Raw genomic sequence first — 24,555 nt, 5'->3', positions numbered from 1 at the left:
GCCAAGGAGTGATGCCATTACTGTGTTCTCGTTTTGAAGGGACATGGGCCTTGTCAACTTATGTCTCTGGGTGACGGGCGCAGTGGCAGTGCCCGTCAGATCTTTGTGATTTAAAGTTCTAAGTGGCACTGCAATTGTTATGAACAGGTGTGTAGCTTACCATCAGGCGCATGACCTGTTCGCCCCGTCACTTGATATTATAAAAAAAAAATTAAAAAATGTATTCATTACTTGCAACTTAAAATCAAGTTGGGTAACTTTGAATAAAACTGGCTTCAAAATTCCCTTTCTTTTTTTCAAACTTAAACTTTAATTTGGTAAATACAGTTCGACACTGGAAAGTTAAACTTCTAACATGCATTTGGAAAATATTACGAGAGAGTGATATTTAAAGTATTTTTTTAAGAAAAGAAATCATAATTCTAATTTCAATCACAGCTTTTACATATCGTCGCCTTACTTTCTCAAACTCATCTTTTAAAGCACAAAGTTACTTAAATGCCAAAAATGAATTGTATATAGGTATACAAATTTTGCAGGCTTCATTTCCTTCGTATTTACACACTAGCCTTTACCTATTCTTAAAGTAAAGCATCTAAATTAAGACCCTTGACAAGAAATTTAAAATAAATAGAAAGTTTTGCCATTTCCTGAAAAATCACTCTTCATAAGATACGAGTTTCAGAAAGTAAGGCATCGATATAACAAATAAAATTAGGGGTATATTTTTTTTTGTTAAAAAATGACATTAAATCGCTCTCCTGATTTTTTTCCAAATGCACGTTGGGACGTTTTACCTTTCCAGGGTCGAGTTATACTCTATGCTCCTTATCATAACTAAGATAATGGTAATTTTTAGCTAAATTGAGTTATTCACATAAATCTTGATCAGCGACACGAGGTCTACAACCCCATCCAATCGATTTTTTAACACCCTATTCAGTATCAGCATTGACCAATAATTCAACAGTATTGCTAAACGTCATACAAGACGGCGAAGTCGGGTATTTAGTACACGTATTGGTGCATCAAATGTCGCGACAAGTACCAAATATCCAGTTTTGTAACAATTTGTGTTACATTGACGAGCTGCTCTAATTTCTAGTGGTAACAAACAATTAATCAACTAAATGGCGCTTCTTGCACAGAGTTTTATGGATAGTCAGTTTGTTAACCGATTTTAAAAAAAGGAGACGGTCCTCAATTCGAGTATATTTTCTTTTTTTATGTACATATGTTACGGGATAACTGTGAACCGGTAATGTCGCATTTGTGGACCGATTTTGCGATTATGCGTTATTATTCTAAGGTCTGAAATAGAACTAGTGTCATCGTCGCTTGACCTAAGTAAAATGAATTGTATAGACTCCTAAGAGTCGTATTCCAGAATTCTACTCAATGCTCAAGTCAGGATTTGAGCAGACTTGAGTATGATTTCAAGCGCTGGAAATACGACCCTAATGGCAGGGACTTGAGTATGATTTCGAGTGCTTTAAACCATACTCAAATTTAAACCATACTTAAAGAGGAATTAATTGATATTTACAAGGAGCTCTAAAGCTACTAATGCTGCCTTCGTAATAGTTGCCAATTTGCTTTATCTAGACTAAATTCAAATTCAAAATTCATAATCTCTGTACAGAGTACTAAAAAAACCGACCTCAAAAGTAAGTGGAATTACGTCTAATTGCTAAGTTTTATTGAAATATCGCCTAGTTCGCCACTATACAGGACTTGACACTGGAGATAATAAAAATCGGTTCTCACTACTCAAAGTATGTTGAGAGAAAAACGCCTTGAATTGGAGAAACAGCAAAATCAATCTTCATGCGTGAACAGCCACCCTTAGCGGTGGATGATTTTCTTCAAAATGAAATGGAACCACTATAGAAGTACCCCCTTTCCAACAAAAAAAGAATCATGAAAATCGGTCCACAAATACCGGAGTTATCGCGTAACATACATACAAAAAAAAGAACATACAGACGAATTGAGAACCTTCTCCTTTTTTGAAGTCGGTTAAAAATTCAAATTCAAAATAATCTTTATTTCATAGGTAAGCATTATTACACTTGAAATCGTCACAATGGTTAAACTCTACCGCTCATTCGTAAGGCAGATTCCCCCGAGAAGTATGAGCAAGAAACTCTAGGGGTTGCTCTTTGTTACTAACATTTGTTAATGACTAGATCGAGTTTGAAAGTTTTAATGCAATCAAATATCATTAACATTTATCAAATTTAAAAATGCGACTCTTAGTTAAGTTTGATATATTACTGCGACACTACAGTTGTTCCGACACTTAAATTTGCTTAATTTGCAGCCTTGCTCTTATTCAGATTTAGACAGGTTTAAAACTACTTGATTGCAAAACATCAAACTGTTTTGTTACTTATAGGAAATGAAACTATTTTTCCGGATTTAATTCGCCTATATTTGTTTTTTCAAACAAACCAACGTTCCAGTCAACCGTGACCACGGGACATGTAAAGGGCCCGAAGCGTTGGTGTGTTTGAAAAAACAAATACACGCGATTTAAATCCGGAAAAATAGTTTCATTTCCTATGTGTAACAATCGCGAAAACCTAAGAACTCGATGTGTTTTGTTAGTTATATTGAACTAGCCGGTGCCCGCGACTACGTCTGCATAGAATAAATACTTTGAGTAGTCTACTGTACTATACCAACTTTCATAATTTTATTGATTCTCCATACAAACTTTCACCCTCTTTAAGATTTATTTTCGTGACAAAAGTAGCCTATGTCCTTCTCCTAGTTTTCATCTATATCTATATCAAAATTGGTTCAGCAGTTTACGTGTGAAAACGTAACAGAGAGATACTTTCGCATTTCGTCACCTTGCTTTCTCAAGGGACTGAAGAGGCGGGTGTCAGCATCTTCTAGCCGTGCGAGTTTTTCTAACTACCCGCACTTGATCTTCATTATTTATTTATGCACTAGGGTTCTCACTAGACCGACACACAACACTCATGACATCCGCTTGCTTTCTCAAACTCTCATCTTAAAGCACAAAGTTACTGAAATGTAGAAAATGCATTGTATATACAAATTTTGCAGGCTGATTTAATTGCCTTCATATTTATGTACTGGCCTTTACCTATTCTTAAGGTAGTGCCTCCAAATTAACACCCTTGATAAGAAATTTAAAATAAATAGAAAGTTTTGCGTCTCCTGAAAAATCACTCTTTATAAGATACGAGTTTGACACAGTAAGGCATCGTAATATTAATTTTATACAATTATACAATTACACAACATGCATTCTTATTCGTAAAATATTGCACAGGAACATTCACACTGAGCTTACATTCGTAAAAAAAAGACAATCACATAAATACAATATCAGCCGCAGAGCCAATTATCTAATCCTGCCCATGATCAGAACTAACCACGGCAAGAGGTCGATAGGTTTTGTAGGAGTGCAAATCTTTAACAAACTGCCGTCAAATGTGAAGTATCTGAAGGAAGAAGGATAAATCAAAATTGTATAAACATATTATTAACGACCATTCACTACTGAAATAAAGATTTAATTTGTATAATAATAATGTAAATTCGTAAACAGTTGAACTCTTAACTTATCGACTCATCCGTATAACAAAGATGTATGTGCTAGACTACTTGTTCTCAGGACATAGTACATTTCGTTCGTTCTTCTTCGCTGTGGATGTCAGATCGACCGTTGTTCGATTTTATATTTCCGATACGAAATAAGATTGATTGAAGACTGTTCGCTATATAATCACATCGGACTATGTTTTTCAGATAAGTCGTTATGTTTGTATCTAATGGTGGTATTTCATTAATAGACCACGGCTTGGACCGGAATATTGTTAATTTACTGATTAGTTTTTAAGTTCTCATGTAAGTGACAATTGCTTTATTGAGAATAAATATATCTTTGAACTCAAAGTAAGGCACGACTTGGTGGAAGCTCTGAGTGCCACTGCACTCAATTGCAAAGATGTGAGGTGCACTGCCACAGCGCCTTGAGACATAAATTGACAAGTCCCGTGTGCTTGTAATTTCACAAGCTTTCGTTCCCTTCAAAACCACAACGCTGTAGTGCTCTCACATTTAATCGTTTTAGTCATATAACTGAATTTTTATTTTATAATTTTACTACTTACTAGAAACAGAACAATTGATGTTAGAGGCTCTGTTAATTAAATTTGTCGTTGTTAACAATGGATAGGTTAGTTGTTGAGGTAAAAATAATAATAATTATGAAAGTTGTCACCAAAGCACAAAATAAAATAGTCACTACAGTAACATAGTAAATAATCGACACTTCGGGGCAGAAAGAGTTTAATAGTTTATCAAAAAAGACTTGTGTATGTAGTTGGGTTCAATTTTCATAGCTCCTTCCGTCTGTCTATTCAGCGCCCAGGTGCAATTAATACCCTGGCGCGCGGTCAAAGTGGATTACTTGCGCTTATGTCGTCCCTAGTTTTGCGTACACTCATAGCCCCGCACTAGGGAAAGTCTACGACAGATATAAATGTCGGCCACAAATGTATCTCCCGACCCGGGAATCGAACCCGAGACCTCAGCATGGTAATTGTTCAGCCACAGAGGCAGTTCTAGTGATCGAAAATACAGCTGCGTCAATATATGATGTTGTGAAGCAATAACCCGTTAATTCGCTTCCGCCGCGACGAATACATTTCTTTGGAGGCGTGTGGGTAACACCCGAAGCCTATATATGCCGCACACCTTTAATATTCAATGGTGGATATTTGAAATGTCGTATGGGACATTTTCCCTTACGACAAAAAGTTCCTTTTAACAAAATATCTAAGACATTTCAAATTTCTACCGTCGATATAAGGGTAACAATTTTGTAATATATCGAATTTTAAAATGTCGTAAATCACACTCTGACGTAAGGGACATTATGTCGTACAGGAAAGTGTCCTTACCACATTTCAAATTTCTAAAGTCGATATCAATATCTCCAATGAACACTATGCCAACTTTATTTTTTTGGTTATTTTCTGTTATTTTTTTTGGTTATTTTTTGTTATTTTTCATTTTTTCCCGACTTTTGTCAAAAAATAAACAAAAACAAAATAAAAGCGGAACTGGTCCAAAAATTAAGTTGGCATAGTGTTAATTGGAGGTATTAATTATAAATAAAGCCGGCGTTGTGTCGACTAAAAATTTAGTTATCAGCCAAAAGGTTTCATAAAACCATTTTTATACATTGGTTTATTTCCACTGGTCTAGTAGACTTTGTATTTTGGTATTTACGCCCTTTCCTCCCCAAAGTGTCGATTATAAACAACAGTTTCATCACATGTAACAAAAACTAACTAAATTCAAAAACAGATCAAACGGGTGTGAAAATTAAAAGTCGTCAATTAACATTATGACAAAGGAACAGTGATTGTGATAATTGACAGTTGACGAGTGATGTCACTGTGAGTGTCAATTGACAGTGCAATGACAGCCGGGGTGACAACTAGACGCAAGGCCAAGTCCAGGAGAAGTTGGGCCAAAATTGAACAAGATGGGCAGGTAATGGGTTAACTATATTTATTTAAATTATTCGTAATTTATATAGTGTTGCAATAACTAGTTTATTCGGCCTCTGGTCAAATAGCCGAATGTTCGGCCAAATTAGCGCATGAAAATTGGCACTAAAATTTTAAAAGAAAAGAGATTCAGTTTTCAAATTCCCTTTAGTTTGATAAACTTTCAAAAACTGAATTTTGTTTTGCTTTGCAAATAATAACTAATCGGTTAATTTTGTTAGCGTTTATTTAGTCCGAGTTTAGTTAGTCACTACATAATAAATGGTAGTTTTAATTTGATATTGATACATATTTGGATTTTTTTTTTGAAAAATGACTAAAGGTAGATCACAATGCACAAATTCTGACAATATCTTGCCGCAATTTGTACATTGTGAATCAAGCTTTAGTCAAGTTATATTTTCTCCGACTTTTTTAAATAAGGAAGCGAAAAATTGCGCTTTCGCGAAGTTATAATGTATGTTCAGCATTAGTAAAAGTTACATAATAATTTATTGTTTGTTTTCTTATTTCTTCCTTTTTTTTAGGTATTCGTCCGAATAGCAAAAAACAAGCCGAATAAACCGTTTACCGAATTATTTATTTATTTCGTACAAACAAGAGAACATAATACAATTTCTCAATAAACTGTGAAAGCGGTTTGTTGGCGAGGTTGCACTCACAATCACAAAAGTATAGTATACCTAGTACGAGTACATTTAACAAGACCAGTGTAGAATTCACTAAATTTACATGCTTTCAAGAGGTATAAGTTTTAATAACCGAATATCCGTTGCAACTCTAGTAATTTTTGGCTATCAGCGCACTATAGTGGTGTTACCTACCTAATATTGGAGAAAAAAAAATGCGGTTGCACTACTTTTACTCTGTGATCCTCATTAATACCCATCTAGTTAATTTAACTATTAAGTTACGTAACAGATTTACACAACGCGCGAAAAGGGCATACATATTTATTATCTTATCTGAAATTGACTATCTCGCGGTTGTGGTGTAATATTAGCTGATAATCCGTTACTGTCATTATTGACATTTACAGATTAGAAGCAAATAAATCTGCGCACGTAATCAGCTACAAATATCAGCTAACTTGTTTAGGCCCCATTTCCGACTTTTCATTGTCAAGTTGCCACATTGTCAAATCGCCAAGTTTAGTTGAAATTATTTTTCTTTTAAAGAAGGATGGCGAAAGCTGACCCAGTAATTATAAAATCAATAAAGAGCCGTTCATGGACTTTGCTAGTATAATTTTACGTCTTTGTTTATGCCTAGTGATCAATATATTTTTGTATATTTTTAGAAGTCGGGGGTAAAGAAATTGTACCACAATATGTTTTAGAATAGATACAAGAACACGACCATACCATAGATTAGGTAAAGTTCTTGCGCATACGTTTCATTTTAAGCATGATTGAATGTTTACCTACCCAAAGTATTAGTTATTTTATAATTTAAAATACCTAATGAAATAATTAATTAATATTAATGACATAAAGTTAAAATAATACACAATGTGACAAAAATATTTAGGCAATATTTAAATGAGAGATAATGAAAGTTAGCAAAGGAACATTTTGACAAGAGGCCTCTTGCCAATGTCAATGTCACATTGAGATTGAGATGTGATCATTTGTGGCAGGTTTCTGCCATTTGGGCAAATTTTATTTTTATTTCATTTTCATTGCTGCAGCACACGATTACGTTGTATTTTACGTGGCAGAGTTTGGCAAATTTGGGAATATTCATCAAATTCTTTATTATTTTTGGGAACAAACTGAAAACTTGTTGTTTTCTGCTACTATGAACAAACATCTGAAACGAACGAAAATACAGAACAATGTTATAAGCATAACCTATTTAACTTCAATTCAATAAAAAAATACAATTGTATAGTAAAGGGGTTGTATATTATGCGTCTACGTTTCTCGATAGGTTTTCTGTTGAGCGCGGGATATCTTCGGGTTTACTATGAATAACGATAGGTTCGTTTTTTTTTATTTAAGAGAATTACTACATTTTAAATGGGTCAAAGAAAGCTTTTACGTCCACATGACACTTAAATCTAACTCTATGCCGCTTATGATAAGAACGGTCCAAAGTACAGTGTCAATTTTGATGTGCTCTTGACTGTACCCCACTTCATTCACCACTTTTCACTAGAGCCACAGTTACTATGTCGTTTTCTTTATCCCTTCTTTTTGCGATCTGAGCATGTACATTAATCGACATTGAAAAATATGTTTTTTTTATTCGCTTGCAGGCATCAGACTTCACGGACATAGGTGACTGGCCGACACTGGGCGCGGCGGTGGCCGGCGCACGCTGCCACTCTACGCCGCCCCCACAGGAAGATTCCACACACCACAATGGCAACGCGGTGAGTTTTTACATGCGTAAAAACATGCATTACCTAGCTCTAAAACGGGAATGAACTTCACATAGTAAGCCACATCTAGTACAGGGTGACAGGTTGAACGAGATGAATATTGAAAGAGGCAAACGAGTAGCTGATATCTAATACGAATTTGTAAAAAGAATCGCCCCTAAACATAAGAGAAAAAAAATGTCAAGCCATTTTACAAATGCTAGCGTACTCTTCATTTGGGCTACTCTATGAAACAGAACAACTGAGCGGTAGGAAATTGAACTCCCGCGTGTCAAGCCTTCCTACTTAAAGAGTACCTTCATACCTTGCTTACCACAGACAAAATTGAGTACTAATATCAATTTGTAGAATGGAGCACGCCGACAAGGAAAAAGTTTCTCGGTACAGGACGTTAGCACGACTAATAACACTATTTGCACAACATACCATAACGTAACGCCACAACTGAATGTATAATTATTGTAATGTGTTAACCCACATTACAATTATACATTTACGTATCGAGGGTTCCGAGGCAAAACTTAAGAAATGGTGGATTTTAAATTAGAAAACATTTATTGAAAATATACATAAAGAAAGAATAAAAGTAAAAAAAAAACCAAATTAACTTTTAAAATTACAAATAAATCAACACGCTGTCATATACTGTCATGTGTATTGCTGTGGCGTACACAAAAGGATCCATCCACTCAGCTAATGCACATAGCCGAGCAAAGAGCCTGGGTTCGAATCCGATCTTTGCACCTTTTGAGATTTTCGGAATTTATGTGCGAAACTTATTTGTATATATCACCACCACCATCAACCCATTTATACGTCCCACTGCTGGACACGGGTCTCCTCTCAGGCGAGGGTTTAGGCCATAACTGATAAATGATACATTTAAAATTAAATTTCGCACATAAATTCCGAGAAACTCAGAGGTGCGAGCCAGCATTCGAACCCACGACTCTCTGCTTGAGAGGCAGTAGGTCAAACCATTAGACTACCACGGCTGCAGCTATTTGCATATATATTCATCCAATATTCAGTCGATAGTCGATAGAATATTTATGGACTCCAATCACTTTTGTGCAAAAATCTACTACTATTTACAGACAGACTATAGACTATGATGTCGTCTTAGAGTGAATAAAACTCAGGGGTTACTACCCAGAACATTTAGACCAGAACTAATTCAGAAAATATTCAATTCTCAAATTGGGCTTACCAGTACAAGCCCTTGGGTCCACCGAAATTACAATTCTATTATAAAATACAATTTCTGACTAATTAACTATCTATTATAGTAATTAACTATAAAATTAAATATCTATTATAAAACTAATTCCTGACTGAAACAAGGTCAAAAAAAAAACTATAATATTGAGGCACTAAAACAAGCGCACAAACAGCGATTAGGTTAAAAATAAATGAACTCTCAACACAAGAACGCGAGGCAGATTCAAATAAATTAATAAATAAAAACAATAAAGGATAAGATGGTAAATAATCTCCCAATTAAAAATTTTCAGGATCAAGAACGTAAGCCACCGGAAGACCACCAAGCGCGGGACAAGGAGAACTTGCAGAACCACACAGATAAGCAGGATAAAAAAGACAAAGGTATACCAATTTATCACTACACTGTGCAGCAGTAGAGCTCCTTGTGAAAGAGTTCGTCTTACAGAGCTAGCATGACAAGAGCGACAAAGCGCGATATACTGTTATTCTCGCATAGAAAATAGTAATATCTCACGCTCCTAGTACGCGCTCGCGCAAGTCTGTCGTGCCAGTACTGCGAAGATACCTATTTCTGCCTGATACGCAGACATTAAAAAAAAAACCATTTCTGGTTATAATGCTTAGGCCACAAAGAAGTGGCTGCAAAAGCGTTCCGGGCGCGGAAATTTTTGCGGAGGTCGCGCGTCGGCCGCGCGTTTCAGTGTGCCAGGGTTCATATAAACTCGTACATTACAAAGATTACCGCGCCCGGAACGCTTCCGCGGCCGCCTCTGTGTGGCCAGAGCGTAATGTTGCAGTGCCACTCAGTGCTTTAAATCGCAAAGATCTGAGGGGCACTGCCACTGCGTCCGCCACCCTGAGACATAAGTTGACAAGTCCCATGTGCCTGTAATTTTGCCAGCACCCTTACTCTTCCAAACAGAAACTCTCTAATACTTACATTACTGCTTGGAGGCAGAGCTTATAGGGTTTTGTACTTAGGTCGTCCAGGGAAGTACTGCCACAGTACCCATTTCTGCCGCCAAGGACTTTGGACTGTTTGTCAACTGTGTCTCACAGGGTACAGGGGCAGTGCTCCTCGGATCTTTGTTATTTAAAGCTCTGAGTGGCACTGCAACTGCTATGGGTAAACGTACACACACACACTCAACATATCCCGCATTAGGGAAGCCCTGTGTCGCAGGTGCCATGCACATGCACATAGACAACCACAAATTACACCCAAACTCACGAAATAAATGTAGGCCATACAAATATTTCTCCCGACCCGGGAATCGAATCTGGGACCTCTGCGTGGCAGTACAGCATGGTAACCTTTCAAATTAGGAGGCAATCAAACGTGTCGTTTACCACATAAAAAACAAAAATACTTACTACCACACTTACTACCACAATGTTTTTTATAATATTCGAGTAGAATACAATATCTTTCCTCCCAACGATTCTCTAGGGTGGTGGGCAAAGTACGGTCCGCAGGTAACACTGCCCAGCGAAGGGCTTTAAATACGGCCTGCCAACGTCACTCCTAAAGTAGGAGTGCCAAACCCTCGGGAATATATTTTAACAGTTAACATACACGCAAAATAACGAAACTGCACAATAAATTTAGACGACCTCTGTGGTCGAATGGCTTGCACATCGGTTTTTATGGTGTGGCCATCTCTGAGGTCTCGGGTTCGATCCCCGGCCGAGTAAATATATATAAATATATAAATAGAAAAGTAACTTTTCTATATTCTAGGTCTAGACATTTGTGGTACCGTCGTTGTTTCCGATTTTCGTAACACTAGTGCTTTAGATACTTACTTTGGGATCAGAACAACGTATGTCATGTCTAATATTTGTTTATTTTTAATAAATAATTAAAAACAGTTAAAAAAATTGCTTGACTCGAAATGCTAGACTCTAGATGATTCCAAAAGTCCCTCTATGGCTTAAAACGAGTATACTTTTCTTGAAGTTACATACACGCAATATTAAAATATTCTTGTTTCCTTATTTCCAGATAAAAAAGGCAACAAGTCGGGCAAGCACAAATGGTTGCCGTTAGACATCGATGTGAAGACCCGGCCAGGGAAGCACGGGCCTCAGCACTCCTCCAGGCCAGACAACGGTATGTACGCACAAAAATGACCTAGAATTTGAGGCGGTACTTTACATATTTTACGATATTTTTAACCGACTTCAAAAAAGGAGGAGGTTCTCAATTCGACTGTATGTTTTTTTTTTTTTATGTATGTTACGCGATAACTCCAGTATTTATGAACCGATTTATATGATTCTTTTTTTGTTGGAAAGGGGGTACTTCCATAGTGGTCTCATTTCATTTTGAAGAAAATCATCCACCTCTAAGGGTGGCTTTTCACGCATGAAGATTCATTTTAATAAATAGCGTCTAAATTTTACTAAGGAGCAATTATTTTAATGGTTGATTTTGCTATTTCTCCAATCCAAGGCGTTTTTCTCTCCATATACTTTGAGTAGTGAGAACCGATTTTTGTTATCTCCAGTGTCAAGTCCTGTATAGTTGCGAATTTAAGGATATTTCAATAAAACTTAGCAAATAGGCGTAATTCAACGTACTTTTGAGGTCGGTTTTTTTAGTACTCTGTACTGAGATTATAGAGATAATTATTTTTTACTATGGGGCACCGTAACGGGGGGACCCGATAGTAAAAATCGCATTTAGTTCGTTTCTGACATAATATAATTGCGCGTTGAGTTTGACGATCCACGGTGACCCTTTGTGGTGATATATCGAAAGAAGTGCGCGGTGTCAATAAAACTCGATTTAATTTAATTTAAATGTAGAGAATATACAATATACGTATGTCCAGCAAACAGTAGCATACAGAAGCCTTGATGAAATGTGTATTAGAACTGCCGTCCAGCGCCCACGCCTCTTTAAATACAATCAGGTCTAAAGTGTTTCCTGTGACAGTTTGCACTACAAAAGTTTGGTGTAAGTTTGGTGGCTGTGCTGCACCTCTGAGTCTTCTTGTAGGAAGCATGGTCAAGCTGAATGTCCGAGGATTCAGTAGAGGAATCCCGCCCATCAGTAGAACTTGTTTTACAGTTGATCGACATCATAACCTATAAACGTACCACTAGTGGGCACGGAACCTCTTCTATAGATGGATTAAGTCACGGTCTACTTGCTTGCTCAGTGTAGGTTTGGAAGTTTTATTCGCATTCTACTACGTTCAAATTTCATCATGGTGTTTATCTTCATAAGCATGTGATAATTATTAAATTAAATCAGACATGACTCGAAAGTGACTCAGTGGTGTAGGCCCTCGTTGGTAATCGAACCCAGGTCTTCCGATATACAAGACAAGTATTCTCCTAACAAGGCTACATGAACTAATTTGAATAGTATTCCCGTACTTTAGGCCTTTTTCTCTTTATCAATAGAGATATTGGGTTACGCAGTGCGGGTATAACAATTTTTATAACAGTTAATGTTTATTGAGATTTCTTTATCCAGTTATCTCAATATCTTGATATAAAATACAGGTTATTTATTGCAAGTAATAAGTAGTTACGTACTGGTTATTAAAGCATAAATTTGTTCTACGCAATATTTATGAGGTAGGAGTCCTCGGTTTTACCGCCTGTTTGTAAAGTATAGTCCTAATTTGTAAGCTGACGTCCTGTCAAGTTATTTTATGCATATTAATCGACTATAATGTATATACATAATCACTATGGAACACCTGATAATTTTTCATAATAACGGGGTCTATCAAGGCAAATGATACTTAAATTTTTCAAAACCAATCATTAGGAATTAAATTGCCCAATCAGTTAAAAAAAAGTTTCTAAATTCCGTGCACTGTCTGGATATATATTGTATAAAGTTATAATTTATAAGCTGACATCCGTGTAAGACATCTTCACAGCGTGAAACCAAATTTGTGTTTATTATTAGGTCCCCCTGAAATATTTTTAATCGTGATTTATGGGGGCCCTTTGTAGTTTAATTTGTTTTTGGGTACAAAATTTGTTTATTAATTGAATAGTAAGCTATAAGTCCAATAAATATAGTATTTAAAAAGTTTATTTCGTACATCACCTATAGTAATCATTAGTAACAAATTGTCTTAATTAATTAGCTTAGTAAGTAAGTGATTTTGAAAACGATTCGTTCCGGATTTGGATGTCTACTCCCATGACACCCGTCCGCAATCACCTGTTGCTGTCGGATTCTGTTGGTGATGCAGCGCATTCCGCATCTCGGAAATGATCACTGCGGGCTTCAGCAAACATCCTTAAAGTGCGAACTACTGTTTATTATAGTTGTTATAATTCCTTATTTCAGATACAGTGTCACTAAACGGCGAGGAGCGCGGACGCGGCGGAGGGCGTGGACGTGGCGCGGCAAGAGGCCGAGGAGGCCGAAGAACAGTGCCCCGTCCTGCTTCAGCGCTGCCCACGCCGCAGCCGTTGTATCACCACCCCCACGATTATAGCCATCATGCAGATTTGGCACAGGTAAGAGAGACAAAAATCTTTTAAGAGTCTAACCGCATTACGTTGAAAACATATCCAATAAGTGTAGCGACTCAACATTTAGACAAGACGTCAAAACGACCAACTAAATCTCGTCTCCATTACAATTAATGCAAGCTTGCATTAATTTGTAAAAAACGTGTTATATCGATTATGTATAATCATGAGTTAATAATAGCCACTACTGATCTTGTCTGTCTGTACTTCTTAAAAACCTTATTATAAGAAATAATGAAATGATGAGGGTGACATTTTTAATTCCACGGCCTTTATGAGGGTGATACGAGTACGAACATATTTTACTATGGGGACCCCCCGCCACTCTCAAAACGCTGTTCAATACTAAACTATTGTAAGGGGTACCCCATCATAAAAGTTGTTTTTATTAGTGTAAAATCAATCACCCTTTAAAATATTGTGAAATATAATATCAACTTATGTAAGCAATATATTTAAAATGGCCAATAACGAAAATGTCTAATCTGTTGCTACACTTATTTTCTATTATTTAATGTCAGGCCAAAACTTGTGGCTCGGATAGGACCCGTATTCTTTCCATTATATAAATAAGCAACCGCGTTTTAACCAGGAACCAACCGCATAGTTTTTAACTTTTTATCGCGTGCAAATTTGAACACAAAATGAATGTTATTGCTTATAACTAATTACATTTTTCTTACCACGGTATGATTACTTTTTATTTGAATCCTGTGCTTTTAGTGTTTACAACAGTAAAAATTAAAAGAGTTCGACTTTATTCTCACGTGTGGATTTAGTGGTTTGTCGAAAAAAAGTGAGTGACAGTGATAAAGCCACAAGTAATCGAGAAGATTACTAGAAGACAACATATTTATTCGTTGAAAAATGTAGTTAGCAATGAAGGTATTGCAGTATATTAGATCGTATATTTCACCAAAACCTGGCATGAAAATATTTTACATATTTCTTATAATCACTTGATGTACTATGTATTTAAAGTTAAATTTATACAATAGAATAAAATAATAATTTAATAAAAAAAATAGGAAGTCAAAGATATTAATCAAAAATTTTCCATTTTTATCAATATTGTAGTGGCATTGAATAACTAATAAATTATGCAATTTCATTTTAATGAAATATATAAAGGTAATCAGATAAATCTGTTTTTAAAACTGTCGTCTGCCGCTGGCCGATCAACGTAATCAAAATGCGAGCCGGATTTTCGTTTGTCTGACGTGCCGTGTCGGTACGGTATCGGTTGTCATACATTCAATATAGTTATATTTATATTAGAGTGTCGCAATCTGACGTGACGGCTTGTACTGTAGGTATGAAACCGAAACCATTCTGACGCGTCACGACACGATACGTCAGACAAATGTAAATCCGGCTACTGTTCCGGAATATCGGGAAAATATAAAGAAGCCATACCGTGGTAACAAACCTCTAATTAGTGATAACCATTTAGTGAATAACCACGAAAGTCTTAACATCTATGAGATTAGTGTACTACAATTGGACGTAGTTAAACCAAAAGGATCCAATGCACATCCGAGACTCATTACTTTCGAGATATGGCACTTTAAAGTTTAAAAGTGTTTTACTCACTCTTCATGTCACTCTTGTTTTATTTTCAAAAGTTATAATGTCATGTATCTCCAGAGATATTTATGTTTATGTTGGATTTTTATTGGTGATATAAGAGATTAGACTTTAGGAACCGTTTGGTACATATAAGTAATTTTTTTTATAATTTTGTGGATTGGACCCTTTTTGCTTAACTACGTCCAATTACTAATATAGGTCCTTTTTACTTGACCCCAAGGCTGCTAATTTTAAATCATCTCAGTTGAGTGTCGATAATATATTGTTATTGGCAGGATTTCCTTACGTTTAGCATTCAGTTTCTAGTATTCAAGAAGAAAGCAAATTAGTAGACTTGGGCCTTGGTGCATTGTAAATTTTACCATCTGCATTTTGTGTTAAAATTTGCATGCACTGAAACTTTTTTTGATTTACTGGGCATACATAAAGTCTGAGCATGTATTGTCCATGGTGTAAACGCTTTTCTCAGTTTCAACGAGACGAATGTCTACACCAAAATGTGTCCCTATTAGATCCGTACCTACCCATTCAGTTATCATTTTTCATACATTTTGAGTGCCACTTTAGATAAATATCTATTGTATAATCAATCATGGCTTCATAGCTTTATCATTTACATCATATTATTTCTGCATATAAAAAAATTATATCATCATATCTGTAAACATAAAGCCCTCTTTTAAATACAAAGAAAAAAACATGAAACCAAACAAGTTCTGCAATGGGGACACCCTTAAATCGCAATTAAAAAGAATTCAGGGGGACCATAGTAAAAATTATATAGTATCAGGTTATGAACATATGTCATCTAAACTCTGTGGAACGGAATTTGAAACTGACGTAACAGGCCTTTTAATTATGAAGTTATTCGTAAACATGCAATTTAATTTCTGTAGTTTACTGTTTCGAAAAATCAATAATATCATCTTCCGCCATGCTGCTTGTATGTATTATGTTTCGGCGACTAGCAGGCCTCGAACAACGCATGAGCTTTGTAGGTGCTACTCGTTCCAAAACTCATTGAATTCGGCCCTGCATCTACCAAGGTGGACCGAAACAGAGCTGTGTTTTAGTAAACTACAGTATATAGAGGGTTATTTGTGTGATACTAATATCATAAACAATAACTATTGTTCCATCTACTAAAACATGTCATGTGGTGCTCAAAGTTAAGTGAAACCATCGCAAGGGACATTGGTTTATTTTTTTATTATTATGTACGTAATTTTTTATTTCACCATGTTTCGGGACGTGACGCACCGGTCCATCAATACAAAAAAGTTTTACTACTAAGACCCCCTTCGACCCGCGAAAAACATGGCAAGAATTTTTTATGGTAAATGTTCATGGGTTTCGCAATATTTCAATCACTACGTAAAAATATATTTTGTAATTGATTTTGCAAATACTTTCTGTTGTTCGAAATTGTTGTAATGATTGTATTAGGTATTTTAAATAAATGCCGTCAAAATACTGTACCTATTTTGTATTACTGTACCTATTTTTTATTTTGTATTTCAAAATTTAAAGTTTTATGTGTCTCATAAAACCATTTTGTATTTCGTATTTTAAATACAATTACAACATATTTTGTAATTCATGTTTTAATTAAAACATAGTACGTATTTTGCTCAGCCCTGCCAATATGTATGGAATAACAGATTTAAGATTTATGCGTGAGGAAAATTTGGTTCACTTTTTCCCCTCTATATTCGGTTTCTACATAACAAGACTCATTATTGAACGAACCATGACTCGAATCGGACCTAGAACCCAAAGCATATTTTGCGAAATTCTGGGGGAGCTTAGCCTAACATTTAGTTCAAGAAGATATGTTTGAATATTTACTAAATGGGTAGTTTTCAGGTTAGTTTTCTCTACCTAATTTCGGTGGCACTTTTTATTATTTAAGTATTCGAGTATATTGTTATCGTGATATATTAAATACTCATATTTTTTATTTGCAAGTTACATGGTTATATAACAGGTGTTCTTATGCTAATTGTACTTCACATGTAACACACTCCGCAGCACTGCAACATTTTGAGGGCACTATGTCCTTACTTTATTAACTGTATTAATAAAATAAGATTAGGAATATTTAGTAATAAAACTAAACAGAATTTTAGGCAGTCAACAATAAATATTAGTAGTTTCATTTATATTAATATCTCATACCTGATACACTTATGTCTGGTTATTTGAATTAGATTTATAATACTGTCGAATATTAAATAACATTTAATGATAATATTCCAGAATATTCAAATAAAAATTGCCACCGAAATTAAGTACAGAAAACTAATTTGAAAATAACCTAAATACACTTTTGACGAATTTTTTTATGCCGATTAGAAGTTAAAACCTATAGTAAAACTTCTGAGTATTGATCAGTAGAATGTCCCTTTAAATATCGTGAAATAAAAAAAATACGTCCTTTATTTCTATGTATTAATATTATTCATATTGAAATAAATATACTAGATGTTGTTTAATTACTATGTATTTGTATAAATGGTACTAATATTGGAATATTACATCGGTGTTTCATAAATTCACCTTGAGAGTCTGATGAATAATTGTCGAGATGAAATCTATTAAAACGTGTTCTTTTTTAAATCTATAGTTACTTGTAAAATGCTAATAACCTCGCAGTACTATAATATGTACACACGCCAGCACATCAAGCTAGACATTGACGTATCTTGTTCCGTTGCACTGGAGGCGATTTTCGAACAAAAATGTGTAGTCTGATGTGTCTTTGTCCGTACAACATAAACAAAAACTTTTGTTTTGGTCGCGGAAAACTCTAGAAAACTTTCATTATTGTAGCTAGTTGTATGGAGCTTGTACAGCGCACAATACCCTTAACATTTCGCTTTTGAAACGGAATACTGTTGTAACTCAAAAATGGTGGAATTGGAAAAACACGATTTGGATGTTTAAAAAAACAATGAATGGATGTTATTACGAATAATGTGATTATTTTTGTTACATAATATTTACTTATCCATTTATTAACGAAAATATTGATTACTTTCATTATTTTTTTCAAACAACCGTGACCATGGTACCTGTAAAGGGCCCGAAACGTCGGTTTGTTTGAAAAAACAAATATACGCGATTTAAATCCGGAAAAATAGTTTAATTTCCTAATTTTTTCAAAGTCAAAGAATAATTTATTGCATAGGTAAAATAAATTAAACTTTAAAACGTCGTATTTTAAGCTACTGATCGTTCATTATGCTGACTTCGCTGAGAACAATGAGAATGAAACTCTGAGGATTGATCTTTTCAAATAAACTTAAATGCTATGGAATGCACTTTGAATCAAATTTGTGTGGAATCTAGACCCATGTCGTCTTCCATACATCTTTATCTAATACGTAGTCTTCAATTTTGTAATATGAATTTTTAATTAAAATACTTTTAATGTAAACTTTAAACTTAGGAAATGATAATTTTTAATATAAACTCCGGAACTTTGTTATATATACATGTAAAGTTCCCAATAAAAAAATCGCTTACCTTGAACCTTTTGAACTTCCAAATCGTATTTTCTCAATTCCACCATTTTGAGTTACGACTGTTAAACCATGATGTGCAATTTGTCGCGACTGCACAAAAGTTGCGCGTGAGCAATTTCAACCGCGTAATATTTGTTAAGTTAGCTACGAACTCGATATAAAAGATAATAGAGAAAATATGTAAAAGTTTCAATCAAGAATAAAAAAGCTTCCTAAGGTAGCATCAGACTCTCATCTCCCTTTCATCTCACGCTCCCCTCCTCCCCTAGCTCCGCGCAGCTCAGACAGTGCCGGGCGTCGCACAGGGCCTGGTCCTCCACTACGGTGCGCTGGGGGCAATGCCGCCACTGGCGCCGCCTCTGGCGCAGGCGTTCTACTACGGCGCGACCGCAACGGGGGCCCCCTACGGCATGAGCCTTGACACCAGCACGCTGAAGGACCTTATCAGGAAACAGATGTAAGTAATTTACTTTGCGATATCACATCATTCGCTCATGGAGCACGGACGGAACCTATCAGAGCGCGGTTATTTGCACAGACTGGTTTCCGTACATTTAATGTTGGGTGGTTTCAATCTGTTTTGCTGTAGCCTACATGTAGTGCCGCGGAGATTATGCATACATATTTAATTAGGTTGTATTTTGATTTATCTATCTGGGTTTTATTAAGTGATTTGTTGAGGTATTTTTTTCTAATATATAAAAAAAACATGTTCAACAATGGTAAAAGCCCCTAAATAAATTAAGTGTAAAAAAAACAGTCACATAGTATATAATATGACAAATAGTGAACTCCCGCCTGTTCGACGCATTAATGTTTACACTTCCCTTGGATTTCACTGACGCGCTTCTACAAGCGTCTCATTTGAAAGCGCCCTTGAAGACACTATGTATAGCAACCCCTGGCGGTCACAAGAAAAAACTATCCTATCTATAAAAATATTAAATTGTATTATCAAGATTAATCTCGTGGTAGAGGTGCTGAATCTACATGTCAACAGGAAAGAGATAAATTAAAAGCAAGACAACGTTATTTGAAATTAAAACTATTATGGCCAGCTACCAAAAGCGATCTTGCGGCCTCCCACTGCATACGGAGTTCGCAAAAACACAAAAAAATTGATTGTTCACAAATGAATTTAAATGAATTATTATAACTATCAAAATGTTTTATGTTCAACAAAACATCGACAGGAAAATGGTTTACAACAGCACCCTCACAATAAGATTTAAACCGAACCATATGGCGTGTATGATAAGAATGATCCGAAGTCCAGAATGTACAAAGCGTACTGCTGTTTCTCATAGGCTGTCATTATTTGAAGATACAAAGAAAAAACATTTACATTCTCAGAGAGTACTACTTCAGCCCGGACAACCTTGCGCGCGATTTCTTCCTCCGCCGCAAGATGGCGGCGGATGGCACGATTCCTGTGACGCTGATTGCGTCCTTCCACCGCGTCCGCGCACTCACAGCTGACGTACAATTGGTGCTAGATGCAATCAGGGACTCTGATAAGCTGCAGCTTATACAGGGATTCAAGGTAAGACAATCTGCCTTTCTTTGGCCAACCTCAAAATAACCAACTTTACAGTAACCGACTTTAAAAGTTACCAAGTTTCGAGTGGCCGTTTTTGCAGTGATCTATTAAAAACTGTAGGCGAATAAAAGTTACCAAATAACTAATTACAGTCAGATTAAACTCAAAATTATTAACTTCAGTTTAACCCATTTCATAGTGACCGCTTTCATCCTTGTATAGGACAAGGTAAAGAAGAAAATAAACAATTCTAATTAAATTTTTTTCTTTTCTAGTACGTTAAATGATTAAAAATATCCAGCCATCCAAAGACAATATTCTCACTAAAATTTATTGGTACTTTGAGCATGAAGTGTTTTATTTTCTTGTTCAGGTACGAACAGCTTTCGAACCAACAAAGTGGCCGATCCTCGATATTAACACTGTGAGTAATGAAGAAGGCGAAAAACACCAGCCTGACCAACATCAGGCCCACCAACCTCGAACTGAACGACCTCAAAGTGACCAACCTCACAGTGATCAACCTCAAAATGATCAACCTCAAAATGACCAACCTCAAAGCGACCAAACTGAAAGTGACCAACTTGAAAGTGACCAACCTCAAAGTGATCAACCTCATAGTGACCAACCTCAGAGTGACCAACCGCACCAAACTGCGGACAAGCAAGAGGCAGAGACACAAGAGGCGCCGAGTATAGAAGAAAAAGTGACGGCTGTTGAAACTATACAGGCGAGTTGTACAAAATTTAATAAACACGTGAATACTTTCAGATTTCCCATAGATGGCACTATGGCTAAAAAGTAGTTGGAAAACCAAATATAAAAGATCCGACTACAAGCACATAGAAAAATTCGTGAGGTCTGCTAATTCGTTCCGTGGCTTAGCTGGTATAGCGTCTGGCACGGTTTGCTGGAAGACGTCGGTTCGAATCCGGCCGGGTCGAAGGATTTTTTTCTAAGTGTTAAATTTAATTGTAACGTCACACACACTATTTTAAAGTCACTGGCGATTTATGCAACTTTGGCGTAGCACGGATTGGGATAGGAAATGAAAAGGAGATGCGAGCTCACATATAAATTATCTGGCGTTACCAATATAGTAATATGAATTCAGTGATTTTTTTGGTCATATTACGAAATGGGTATGTCCATACTAAGAAAACGTTCATATTTTAAGTAGAATAACTCCATTAATTCCGATCACTGCTAATTAAATATGGATTTATGTTATCCGAAAAATAATTATTATTTAATTATATTTTAGCAAACACCACAAGAACCGCAACCAGAACCGATAAACGACCTAAAGCAGTCCCTGACTCCCGAAGAAGTCCCAGAAGAAAAGCCAGAACAGAAGGAGAAGGTAGAAGAAAAGGATTCGAACGAAGACCCTCCACTGCACGAGAGCAGTGAAGAAAAGACGGGAGAGAAACGGTGTGTTAATTTGATTTATTTTTATTTATTTATTCATTTTCAGGTTACAAAAAACCCGTAAAACACATACCTTATAAAGTAACATACATAATATGATAAAAACAATTTACTTCTTTACACGTGCGATGCCACGTTGGTGTCCGATAGCCGTCCTCGGAAACGCCGAAACATGACACCCTTCGGCCAAAAGTCCTCCTTCATGAAGGCCGACAGATGTAAGTCCTCCTTCATGAAAGTCGACAGATGTTGAGTTGGTACTTTCACCACAAATGAATTAAAATTCACCTTGTGGTAGGACTCCAACTGCTCGACTCTCAGGGCAGCTTTGGCTTTCACCCGTATGTACTCTACAATATCTGCAGACTTTGTGGATTTATGAGTGCTGGTAAAATTACAGGCACATCGGACTTGTCAACATATGTCTCAGGGTGACGGGCGCAGTGGCAGTGCCCCTCAGATCTTTGCGATTTAAAGCTCTGAGCGGCACTACACTTGCTATGGACAACCGTGTAGCAGACAGCACGACTTCTTCGTTCAGTTGCTTGGTATGATAAAAACAAATTCGCACCCCTCATGAAAAATGGCATAAGCGGAGTTCCGTCAAAAACGTTTATTGTTCCATTTAGATACGGAAAAATATAACCCACATCCTTTCCAATTGTTGTAACTGTATCTACTAATATTGTAGATGGAGTTACAAGAATTGGAGAGGATGCGGGTTACTTTTTACATTCTATTTTATTCATAGCGAAATAATGCAAAGTAGAGTTTAATTGAAAGTAAATGAATGTACCAAGGAAGCAAAAGAATATGCGAGTGTGCTGTGCGGAGTTGTGTACGGGATGAAAAGATATCGAGTCGTGTGGTTGGTTGAAGTAACAGAATTAAATGGAGTAATTGAGTGATTTTTCAAAATTATTCAAAATATCCGCGTTAGCATGAGCATCCGCATTGATCGATACTGATTTTCTTTGCGGATGTTCGAGTCGTGACATGACCTAAAAGGCACGCTGGAATAATTTACAAACCAGCCGGAAACAGACTGTAAGCCGAAAAGGCAGCTCAGCTGTTGTTTTTGACATATAAATTTGATTAAATTCCACGACGGTTTAGCTATAGTTTGTCTTTTTTGAAGTTGTAATAAAATTACATTTGTAGGGTTGCCGGTTTTCATGAAATTTTTATGTAGTTTTATCGATAGTTTTATCAATAGATTGTGTTGAAATATTGCCAAAAATTACTGAATTGTGAAAGTTACGACGTTCTTGCGTTATTGCCTTCTTTATTCTTATTTTGACATTTGGCCTTCTAGTATCGAGATCAATGTCTATTCACATACATTTTAACAAGAATAGCAGGATTTGATTATCTGTATTGAATTAAAATGAAAAACTTTAAAATATGTCTCCTCTTTGTTTTTTTTCTAAATACAGCGTATGTATGAACTTACAAAAATTTACATTTTAAATGAAATTGTGCTCAGTAATTGGATGAATAATGGGCTGAGGATGATTCAAATTAAACAAACTCGGCTATTTATTCCAAAAGCGTGACCAATATTCAGTCGATAGTCAATAGAATATTATCGACTGGAATCACTAGCAGCTCGCAAGCGAGCAACACTATTGCGCAAGGATCTGTAATTTTACTCTTGTCTTCAAAAAAGACAGACTATAGGCAGATTGATTGTTTTCATGAAGATAGATTCTTTTGTTAATGAATAAATCACAAAATCATTTTAATAATACTTTATTTCAATACCAAAGATAATAGAAAGGATTTTTATATATGATAGATTCAGTAAGGTTGTACATTTTTCGCTTTATTTTTTTAAATAAAATTTTTTTAACTCAGTATCAGCATCCACTGATGTGTTTAAAACCTGCATTAGCAACAACCCTGTTCGAATCCGGGCATGCACCTCTTGAATTTTTCGGAATTTATGTACAAAAATTAATTCGAAATTTTGACCATGATTTGAGTCCAGTAAAAACGTAGGATTTTTTCTTTGTTTTCGACTTTGTATCAACAATAATAACAGGGTTCGAAATGATAACTATCCTAATAATTATCACACTAATTACCTGGATAATTATCTTATTATGTATAAAATGAAATGGAATGACAAAATGCTACCGCTAGCAATGACATTTCTTAAATATGGATACGTCTCTTTAAAAAAACGATAAGTGAAATCGTGTAGATTAGTTTTTATTATTATATTGTATGTGTGTTAGTTTTAAAGTATATATAATATAGGTGTATTTTGTTTTTATATTGTTATGTATGTTAGTCTATAAGGTATGTATATATGGGTCTTTGCTACCTGATATAAAAAAAAAAAAAAAATAATTTATGACCACAATGAGAAACTGATAAATCCACTAGACACGAAGTAATTTTTAGGAAACAACGATAACGATTTGGTTTGTGACTTTTGAGATTTATATTTCGACTGTGAACTGGCAACCGGAACTATCTCAATTTTGACAACTTTACAGGATGAAGAAGAAATCATTTATATAGCATCAGGTTTATTAAATTAAAATACGTAGTGTACATACATACATGTATAATAAAAATATTTAAAAATTTCGTATTTTTATTTAATAAACCAGTTGCTATATAGATGATTCAAATATTTTTTTCTTCACCTGTAAATTTGTCAAAATTGGGATAGTATCCATTGCCAGTTCACAGTTCGATTTGTTCCATTTGGATACGTCATACGGATATAATCGATCACAAACCAAATCGTTATCGTTGTTTCCTAAAGATTATTCTTCG

The 24,555-nt window shown here is 35.6% G+C and overlaps 1 protein-coding gene across 7 annotated transcripts in view; it reads left to right on the top strand.

Annotated features, from left to right (window-relative positions):
* The window catches only part of LOC113234457 (la-related protein 1), a 156,928-nt gene that overhangs the window by 104,145 nt on the left and 28,228 nt on the right, over positions 1-24,555 (top strand). For 4 of the 7 annotated variants that reach the window (XM_026469769.1, XM_026469768.1, XM_026469767.1 and 1 more), the window contains exons 4-11: positions 7,819-7,935; positions 9,459-9,549; positions 11,174-11,281; positions 13,490-13,662; positions 19,064-19,251; positions 20,148-20,337; positions 20,708-21,064; positions 21,599-21,768. In XM_026469769.1, the coding sequence (XP_026325554.1) occupies positions 7,819-7,935; positions 9,459-9,549; positions 11,174-11,281; positions 13,490-13,662; positions 19,064-19,251; positions 20,148-20,337; positions 20,708-21,064; positions 21,599-21,768 (1,394 nt within the window). Of the gene's footprint in view, positions 1-5,451; positions 5,542-7,818; positions 7,936-9,458; positions 9,550-11,173; positions 11,282-13,489; positions 13,663-19,063; positions 19,252-20,147; positions 20,338-20,707; positions 21,065-21,598; positions 21,769-24,555 lie in introns of those variants that run through there. The other 3 variants (XM_026469772.1, XM_026469770.1, XM_026469773.1) reach the window with 3 other exon arrangements.

Source organism: Hyposmocoma kahamanoa, unplaced genomic scaffold (genome assembly GCF_003589595.1).
Source record: "Hyposmocoma kahamanoa isolate Upper Pololo Valley unplaced genomic scaffold, ASM358959v1 84, whole genome shotgun sequence".
Taxonomy (NCBI): Eukaryota; Metazoa; Arthropoda; class Insecta; order Lepidoptera; family Cosmopterigidae; genus Hyposmocoma; species Hyposmocoma kahamanoa.
Note: the sequence above shows the minus strand (reverse complement) of the source record. Positions and strands in the feature narration are given on the sequence as shown.